General features: G+C 45.5%; 1 protein-coding gene across 1 annotated transcript; it reads left to right on the top strand.

Moving 5' to 3' along the window:
* The first annotated feature begins 881 nt into the window (after positions 1-881).
* Positions 882-8,220, top strand: DYRK3 (dual specificity tyrosine phosphorylation regulated kinase 3). Its single transcript, XM_027695324.1, has 3 exons — positions 882-991; positions 1,589-1,704; positions 5,458-8,220. Exons 1-3 carry the CDS (start codon positions 952-954, stop codon positions 7,018-7,020), a joined length of 1,719 nt encoding a protein of 572 aa, XP_027551125.1. The 5' UTR covers positions 882-951; the 3' UTR covers positions 7,021-8,220.
* The last annotated feature ends 1,559 nt before the right edge of the window (positions 8,221-9,779 follow it).

Raw genomic sequence — 9,779 nt, 5'->3', positions numbered from 1 at the left:
CTTCACGGGATCACAGGGGCACCGGAGGTTGGAAAAGATCTCAAAGATCACCGAGCCCACCCTGTGCCCGGTGCCCACCTTGTCCCCCAGCCCAGAGCACTCAGTGCCACGTCCAGTCCTGCCTTGGACACCTCCAGGGATGGGGACTCCACCACTGCCCTGGGCAGCCCCTCCCAAGGCCTGACCACCCTTTCCAGGGAGAATTTTTCCCAAGTATCCAACCTAAACCTCCCCTGGCACAGCTTGAGGGTCTTTCCTCCTGTCCCTTTTTCCCTGGGAGCAGAGCCCGATCCCCTCCGGCTTCCCCCTCCTGTCAGGGAGTTGTAGAGAGTGGGAAGGTCACACACACCACTTTACTATGATTTTTTCTATTATTTTAATAAAGGTTTGGTGAACTGTATACACTCCATACATATACACACTTGTAAGAGAGCCCTGATGTTGCAACACGCCACTGCTACCTCCCAGTTCTGTAACTCCCATGGGAAACACAGGATTCCCATTCCGCACCGTGTGTGAAACCCGCGGCTCCTCAGAGCCGCCGCGGATTAAGCAAACATCGCCCTTGACTCACAGGGGGAGCGGTGACTTTAACCCAAATAAACTCTCGCAAGAATCCCTCGTACGAGAGACCCCCACAGCGCAGCACTTGGAACCTCACCCGCCAGCATCCGCCCCGGCGCAACCAAACCACCCCCGGGGGCTTGCTGCGCATCTTACACCAGGGAAGCTTTAAGGGGTTGGGAGAGGGAGAGGGGAGAGAGAAGGAAGAGCCGAAACTCGGCAGATTTGGGTGCGAGTCAAACCCGCCCCGGGCCGCGCTGCGCAGGCGCGGGCGGGCGGCGGGCGGGGGCCGTTCCCGGGGCAACGGCCGGGGCCGGGGCCGGGGCGGCGGCGCTGGGCAGCGGGACCCGCCGGGGATGGGGCCGGGGCCGGGGTCCCCCGGACACGATGCTGCTCGGCAGGAAGCTGGAGGGGCCGCTCGGAGCGGGTGAGGCGGCGGGAAGGGGGTCCCGCGGCTCGGGGGAGGGGGGCACTGCGGGCCGGAGGGACCCCGCGTGGTTCCGCCCGTTCGCCTTCTCCTCCTTCCCCCCCCCTCCCCAAGTGTAATTCGCACATCTCGTTTTTTTCTTTTTAAAAAGGATAACCTGCTTTAAAGGATAGCCCGCTATCAAGTGGTTTTAAGTGGTTTTCTGCTCGTTTGGGATTACCCTGCTTAAAATGGGCAAAACGCGGAGCGTGGTGGTTTTAGTGTTTCTGAAGGCAGCGTGGTGGTTTTAATGTCTCTGCAGGCAGCGTGGTGCTTTCAGGGCTTCTCAAGGATGCGTTCGCAGTGCAGAACTTGATTAACAAAAGAGGAGCTCTGAATTGAAAAGTGTCTGTCGCACATCGAGATTCCCCAAGAGCTTCTCGCTCTGTCGTGGTATTAAAATAGAGTTAAATTTGGAGGATCGTTTAATGAATGAATGAGAATCGATGATTTTACAGATTAAAAGGTGGTAAGGGAGGTAAATGTCAGCGTTTTGACTCTGTCTCTTATCAATGTGAGTGGTTGTGACTAACTGGTTTGTGTATGGGACATTTCCAGGCAGGTTTGGAGATGGATTATATGATTCCTATATGAGGATAGATGATTTAAGATACCAAGAGCCTTCAAATGAAGAACGCAGCGCCTCTGGACCTTCTGCCCTTCCAAGACCTCAAGTGAGTATTTCAAAGTCATCTTTGTCTTCACGTTGTGTTGTGTGGCAGTGAGAACTATCCAGGAGTGAGATATCTCCCTATAGACAAAAAAAAGTGGAATTTTGCAGCTTTGTAGTAGTTTATTAACGTTATTGTGTTCACTAAGCATAAAAAGGATGTGCTGTGTTCGCTGTAGAACTTGCTGGCAGCCTCAGGAATCCCATCTGAGTGTCCTCAGCTTGTGTTTTAATCAAAAAAGTCACTTTACAAAGGGTTGAAGTGTTCTGCCGTGTCACCTTGTACTGATAAGTAAATCCACACACACTTTGCTTTACCTCCTGCACGTTTCCATTTTAGTTTCCTTCATAAAAATTCCAACGGATAAGTACTTAGGAACAGCAGAAGGAGCAGTGTGGGTTTGCATGGCTGCCAACCATCTCACAAAAGTATCTTTCTCCTCTGAAAACTTGGGCATTATCTGTCACTTCGTCTGCTACCAAAATAGCTCTTTATGGACTGAAGGTGTTAACAGGCTGCTTCACAAGGGCTGTGTTCCCTCAGCAGTTGTGGAGTTGGGAGATCTTTCCTTGAATTGATTCAGCTGAGCACTAGTGGTCATGTTTAGCTGTACTTTTGTACACTGATCTGTCTTTTAGATGGGTTTTTAATGTGTTTTGGCTCTTGTTCAGTTCTGGCAGAAGGGAAGGAGCTTGAGCTTAAAAAAGTCTCACTCTCTGAAAAGTGAAAATAGACATGTCCCTGAGTAAGATGCATTTGGAAATCATCACCTTGTGGGATTTTATGGTAACAGGTATTAGTCATTAATTTGGTCTGTGCAAACTCAGGCATGGGTCTGTGTCTTCCCTTTTGGCAATGTTGAGGGAGAGCAGAAGAAATTTAGAGTTTTGTTGAGCAGGAAAGTTTGAAGAGTAGTTGGTTGGGTTTTTTTTGTTTGCAGGGGTATGGAAACATTGCAGTGTTTTAAGTTGTAGTGTAACTTCAGTTGTTCATTACTGAACAAAAGTCAATAGAATGGAACTCTCCAGTTAAATACAAGTATAACTCCAGGAGTAGTTTGGTTGACTGGTGTTTCTTATCTTCATCTATATTTTGACCCTGAAGCCTATTAACTTCCCAAGGCAAGATTAAGGATTATAACATGCCCAATTTTGCATGATGATACATAAATAAAATACAACCTCAGTGGTATCATGCAAGCAGGAACTGAGGCACAGCATGCAAGGGTGATACTCAATTTTAATGGGGAAGCATCTGGATTTAAGTGATATTTAGTTTCCTGGCAAGATTTTTCTGTTAGGATGTAATGTTACATGAGAATTGAGTCCTGGTGACTGCAGCTGCCCATTCCTTCAGCTGAGCTGTAGGAGAACATAAGTCTCTCTGCTTGGAGAATACATGGGTTGAATTCAGCCTGTTTAATTCAGTGTTCAGAAAATATCTGATGCACTTTTGCAAAGCCAGTTGTGTAGGAATTGGGCTGTTTCCTTGTCAATGAAAATGAAGTTTTGTAAGTGAGAGTTTGAGTTGTTGTCAGCCTTATTTCTTGCCTGCTGGTAGTGCTTTACCAATAAAACAAAAGCTGTGGTTTGTAAAATAAAGCTGGTGTTGCCCAGAAGTCGTGTGACTTTGAGTGCAGCTCTTCTGAGTTCAAGTGAAGATGGATCTATATTTGTGTCTCACCATCACGTGGCAAATGATTTTGGGAGTCCTCTAAGAATGAAAATTGAGACCTTACTACTGTTGAGTCAGGTTTGAAATCCAAAGCCAAGGTTCCTTCATTAAGAAATCGTTCCAGGATAAATGGAATAATGAATTCCTTGGTTATTTAGGGATTCAAAGGTACGGAATGTTTCCTATGAACAGCAGCATGAGCAGAGTTGCTGTTGCTCCTGAACGGAGAATATTAAAACAAATGTGAACCTAATTCTGTGTTTATATTTTCTGTTTATTTGTAAACTTACTGTTTGGGTCTGCTGGACTGGATAGTCTTTTAGCCAGCTCTGAAAAAAAATGTCATTCTTATCTCAGAGGTTCAGCCAGGCTCCAAGAAAAAGGCGTTTATTTGGAGTTACCAGGGCTGGGCTTTGTTGTTTTTGCTTCAGACTCTCTGCAAAGGCGTGTCTCTCCCAGTACACTGCATTTTTGGGTTGATAGGACCCAGAGGACTGGAACTGAGTAGGATATATCCAATGGCCCCTCCTCACCATCGATAAGCACTGACTTCTGCAGGAAATGCCCATTTTTGGGGGCTGGTGAGCAAGAATTAACATTTGAAGGCAGCACCAACAAACAGACCCTTTTAAGAGATGTGTGTAGTTGTTTTTGGCGAGAACATTCACTTCCCTTATTTACTGACCAAGCCAAGATGTTGGACTGGATGTAACTAAAAAGGAATTTGGTTTTATTGCTGTGGGGCTACAGGTTTATTTATATTTTTTGTTTGATTCCTGTATAGTTATTTTGGTTTTCAGGGATTCGGTTTGGCATGTGTCTGAGATCTTTATTTTTAGATTAAAGGACAAAATGGAAAACAGATGTTGCCACTGCAAGTCAGGGCTTCCTCAGGGCTGCATGGGATGAGACAACACCTCTGTGCTGTCCATCAGCATGGGGTGTCAGTGAGCAGAAAAGGGAATAACTGCTGTGCTAGTAGGGAACTGACCTCTGGGGAGTGCAGCATTTACTAAACTGCAAAAATGACAAACTTGAAACATTTCACAGTGTTTTTCTCACCTTCTGTGGGTTCGTTTCACATGTAAATATTTTAGTGAGAGGCAGTGGTTAGGGCCTGCTGTCAGCTGAGTGGGAGTAGGAGATATTCTCAAAGCTTCTAAGTCTGTCTTAAGATAGTTGTGCAGCTCTCTCTTCTCTGTGGTGACCAGACAGGACCCAAGGGAGCGGCTGGAGCTGTGTCAGGGCAGGGTTAGGTTGGATCTCAGGAAAAGGTTCTTCCCCCAGAGGGTGGTTGGGCACTAACCAGGCTCCCCAGGGCAGTGGGCACAGCCCCAAGGCTGCCAGAGCTCAAGGAGGGTTTGGACAACGCTCTCAGGCACAGGGTGGGATTTTGGGGTGTCTGTGCAGGGCCAGGGGTTGGACTGGATGATCCCTGTGGGTCCCTTCCAGCTCAGGATTTTTATGATTCTGCCATACAATGGATACAACAATGTTTTGCCCTTCAAAGAAAAAACATGTTTGTTAGTTGTTTTTTTTTTAAGGATGGTTTACCTTGTCTTGCCCTGTCATCCTTCTGCTCCTCTCCCAGCTGGGGCACACCAGCCATATGTCACCTGCTGGGGGTTTCTTTGTCTTCCTTTGGCAACTTGTCTGTGTGATATTCCTGCCACTTCTCGGCACGTTCACGTTACGTTGCGTGTTCCAGACAGGTGCAAGTTGCATCTGTCGTTGGTTGTGTTGCTGCACCCACGTTTAAAGCTAAACATAGCTGCTCCCTGGCAGTTTGCTGACTAGAGATAGGTATTGTGTCCTTTTTGAGTGTTTGGCTCTCTAGGGTTTCCCTTTATGGATTTAAAAGCACGTTGCGTCCGTGCAAGTGCTGTTTCAGTGAGTTGCTTTCTCTTTGTGTACCTTTTTATAACTCTACTTGTAATGTAATTTAATCCAGCATTTTATATTTGTTCCTAATAAATGCCAAAGCCGTTGGTGTTAGTGATTTTGTTTTATGTTGGTATTGCTTTCATTCTTAGTCTGTGCTTTAAAAGATAAACTAAAGTCCTTTTTTTCTTCTGTGTGTAGGTTTCCATCAACAAACTCATGATGAAGGATCAGTCTCTGCCTGGAAATCAGGTCAAAGTGGAGCAGTTATTTGAGGACTCTGGCAACAAAAGGAACAGTTCTCTTCAGTGTGCAGGAGTTTCTGGTTTAGAAAGACCTCTCCCTTCCTTGTCAAAAGATAAAATCGTAGACAACGTAAGCTCTTCTAGAACTGGTGGCAGAGCACTGAGATGTCTTTCCCAAGCTCCAGAGCAGGCTGTCAAACAGTACAGGCACCAGTTATCTGCTTATGAGCAGCAAGAGATATTTAATTTTTCTGAGATTTACTTTGTGGGTCCAGCTGCAAAAAAGAGACAAGGAGTCATCGGCGGCCCCAACAACGGTGGCTATGACGACGACCAAGGCAGCTACATCCACGTGCCCCATGACCACCTTGCCTACAGGTATGAAGTGCTCAAAATCATTGGCAAGGGCAGTTTTGGACAAGTTGCCAAAGTCTACGATCACAAACTCCACCAACACTTGGCCTTAAAGATGGTTCGCAACGAGAAGAGGTTCCATCGCCAAGCGGCGGAGGAAATCCGGATCCTGGAGCACCTGAAGAAGCAGGATAAAACAGACACTATGAATGTCATTCACATGCTGGAAAGCTTCACCTTTAGGAACCACATCTGTATGACCTTCGAGCTCTTGAGTGTGAACCTGTATGAGCTGATTAAAAAGAATAAGTTTCAGGGCTTCGGTCTCCAGCTGGTGCGGAAGTTCGCTCACTCGATCCTGCAGTGTTTGGCTGCTCTTTATAGGAACAGAATCATCCACTGTGACTTGAAGCCAGAAAACATCCTCCTAAAACAGTACGGGAGGAGTGCAATCAAGGTTATAGATTTTGGGTCCAGCTGTTTTGAGCACCAAAGAGTCTACACGTACATCCAGTCTCGATTCTATCGGGCGCCAGAGGTGATCCTGGGAAGCCGCTATGGGTTGCCCATAGACATGTGGAGTTTTGGCTGTATCCTGGTGGAGCTTTTGACTGGGTACCCTCTTTTTCCTGGAGAGGACGAGGCAGACCAGCTGGCCTGCATGATGGAACTTCTTGGAATGCCACCCCAGAAGCTTTTGGATCAGTCCAAGCGAGCCAAGAACTTCATCAACTCCAAGGGTCACCCTCGCTACTGCACCGTGACGACGCACGCGGACGGCAAAGTGACCCTGAACGGGAGCCGCTCACGCCGGGGGAAAGTTCGGGAAGCTCCAGGGAACAAGGACTGGGTGACAGCCCTGAAGGGCTGTGATGACCCCTTGTTTATAGACTTCCTGAAGGAATGCCTCAGCTGGGATCCTGCCGCACGCATGACTCCCGGCCAGGCCCTGCGGCACCCTTGGATTTGTAAACGAGTGCCCAAACCGCCCCCTTTGGATAGAACCACCAGCAGAAGGATCCCCAGCTACACAAGTTCTTTCCAAGGGACGGGTTCCAGGCTGCCTTCTGTGGTGGCAGGAGCCAACAAGCTGAGGGCTAACTTAGGATCTGACTCTGGTAGCAATATTCCTCTCTGTTCCGTGCTCCCCAAACTGGTCAGCTAGTGGGGAATGCTGGATTTCCGGAACACGCCCCTCGTGTTCTAAACTGTCTGTTCACGATGTGCAAGGAAATTAAATGCAGAGGTTTTTAATGGAGTTACTTTTTGTTAGAGGCTACATCTTGAATTTTCAGAGATCAGTCAAAATGTTCACATTTCAAGGGCTAACTTTTATCCAGTTGCTTCACTCACACCGTGGGGGTTTTCCATTCCTGGGGAGGTCAGCTCAGCTGGTGGGTACAAGGACAACGTGGCAGATGTGCTGTTTAAAAATGTTGTTTTAGAAATCAAACTATTTCTTATCATGGTTTAACAGACTCTTTTGCTTAAGACAGAAGGGGAACTTGATTTCAAATACGTATTTTCAGTTATCTCCAACTGAACTCTTTTTATTCTGGGGGAAGTTTTTACATCTCTTGTCAAAAGCACAAGTGCATTAATGCAATGCATTAGGAACTTGCAAATTGCTTAAGTTTTAAGGATTTTATTTCTCTGCACTGTTTTTCCCTTATCTATCCTGAGATTTTAAAAAAAATGCCGTGGGATGTAGATACCAAAAAAGGAATTTGTTGTTGGAAAAGAAAACACTTAGATGATAAAATTTCAAAGGAGCCTAGAAATGCCACGAAACACAAGATATAGCTAAATAAAACTATGAATTTCTGTAACACTTGCCATTTCCCATAAAAGTCTGTGGGAATTGTAGGGGAATTCGAGGTCAGGCCTGGTCCATCACAAGAATTCCAGATCAGGCCTGGTCCCTCACAAGTGTGAGCCAGTTTGTTCAGGGCTAATGATGCAATTATGTTTCTTTGGAGCTCAAATTTCAATCATCAGTTCTGCCAGGTGTGTGTCTTCATTTTTCCTGTGTTGTTCCTAAAACAAAAATGTTGAACTTTTAAGAGCTGGTTTATATAGATGTTTGAAATTTTGGTCATTTTAAAAAAAAGTTATCTTTTTTGTGTAGAGTGAATTCCATTGAATTACGTGAAGCTCTTTTAATAAAATGCAAACATGCCACTCCTGTCAGACAAGTAAAAGTTTTTAAGGCCTGGGATTGTGACTAGAAAATGAGGGGGTGGGGGAAAACACCAATGTAAAAATTGGAAGTGTGCTCTGAAATCTAAAAAAAAAAAAAAATCTGTGAAAACATAACCAGGAAAGACTGATAAGGTGCAAGAACTGGTGGATCCAAATGAAAATATTTTATGGGGAGAGCTGTGTTATTTTTAATTGTGTTCCTTCAGGCCTTTGGGTGCCTACACATTTTCTCTTTCTTGAAATCCATGAGCTTGTATTTCTTCTGCCTTTATCTTCCAAGAACATGACAGGGTGGTGTGACCTGTCATGACAACGGCACAGCTTGTTGGGGTGGTTCATTCTTGCAGCCTCATGGCCCGAGTCCATTTCCAAAATCATCTGATCCCTTGCCAGGTGTGTGAACACAATTTTAAATGCAGTTCAGAGCTTTTATGAACAGGAGGTTTTAAACTGAATGGCTTTTCTCTGTAGCAGGTTTTGAATGTTAAAACAAGGAGACTCTGAGAATGCAATCAGAGGAGTTGTCAGGGTGATTTTTAAGATGTCCAGGAGGAGACCTTCCCTCTCTGAGGAGATGGGGCTGCATTCTGTCCTCTCTGGGGTTAATTTAGCACTGGGGAAATGCTGGGTGGAGGCCTTTAGAAAAAAAAGGCAAAAAGACAGAGCCAAAGCTCCAAACTTCCCAGGGCTTTAAACTGAGGTTCCCAGGAGTTGAAATTGAGGTTCTTGTGTACGTAGCTTTTCTGAGATGTTTTGTTTCCCAAGTGTCAATTCAATAAGCTTAGTAATAACATTAAAATAACAGTCTAGCTTTTATCTGTGCAGCTACCAGCATGTATGGCATGTTCATGGGTCACTTCCTCATAACACATGGCTGGTATTTTTTATTTTGCTTGGCTGAGTGAAGTTTTATTTGAATGGAGAACCAGGGAAGTGGGTTTTGTGGGGAAGTGGCAGAAGACACCATCGATTTTTAGTAGAATCTCTAATAGATTTTGGCACATTTTCAGAAACCAGAAATATTATTCTTCTTCCTCTGCCCTTTTTTTTTTTTTTTACACAAAATATACCTGGTGGGTGAGGAGAAATGAACCTTTCAGGAGCAAAACTTGGTAGGAAAGATGCCTAAAAGCAGTTTATATAGAGGCCAGGAGGGGATGGTGGTGATGGAGCCTGGCAGAAGGAGCAGGGTGTTGGTGTGCTGGGAGCTGTACAATCAGATCTCTTAGGAACACACAGCAGTGTCCTGCTTCTAAACCATTTTGTCTATAAAATGCCACATGCAGAGTAATAATTCTCCTGTGACTTCTGGGAAGAAGTGACTCTGAGGTAACCCCTAACGTGGCAGCTCTGTGCACACACAGTAATCTTGCTTAAGACTGGTGCTGTAAAGCTGCAGATAAAGTAATTAGCTGGCAAAACCATGGCTTTTTATCTAGAAATTGTGCTCAGCACGCCCTGACTGCACGAGGTGCCTGTTGTGGGTTGTGTTTAAGACTGAGTCTCACTTACTTGGGACTACTATATTTGAAAATCAGACACATGGTTCAGTGTCTTGTCTATACAGGTGAGAAGGAAGAGGAAGCAGCCTCAGCAGATATTTGCTGGGTTGGAAAGGGCTTTTTCCTAACCCAGGGAACATAGCTGAGAATACTGGGGTCTTGTTTCCAATTCCTAATCCCCACTTCCTTCATAAAGCACTTGCTTTCACTGAATTGTGTG

The sequence above is a fragment of the Neopelma chrysocephalum genome, unplaced genomic scaffold (assembly GCF_003984885.1).
Source record: "Neopelma chrysocephalum unplaced genomic scaffold, ASM398488v2 Primary Assembly neopelma1_100, whole genome shotgun sequence".
In the NCBI taxonomy this organism is placed as follows: domain Eukaryota; kingdom Metazoa; phylum Chordata; class Aves; order Passeriformes; family Pipridae; genus Neopelma; species Neopelma chrysocephalum.
This window is presented reverse-complemented; position numbering and strand designations above follow the sequence as displayed.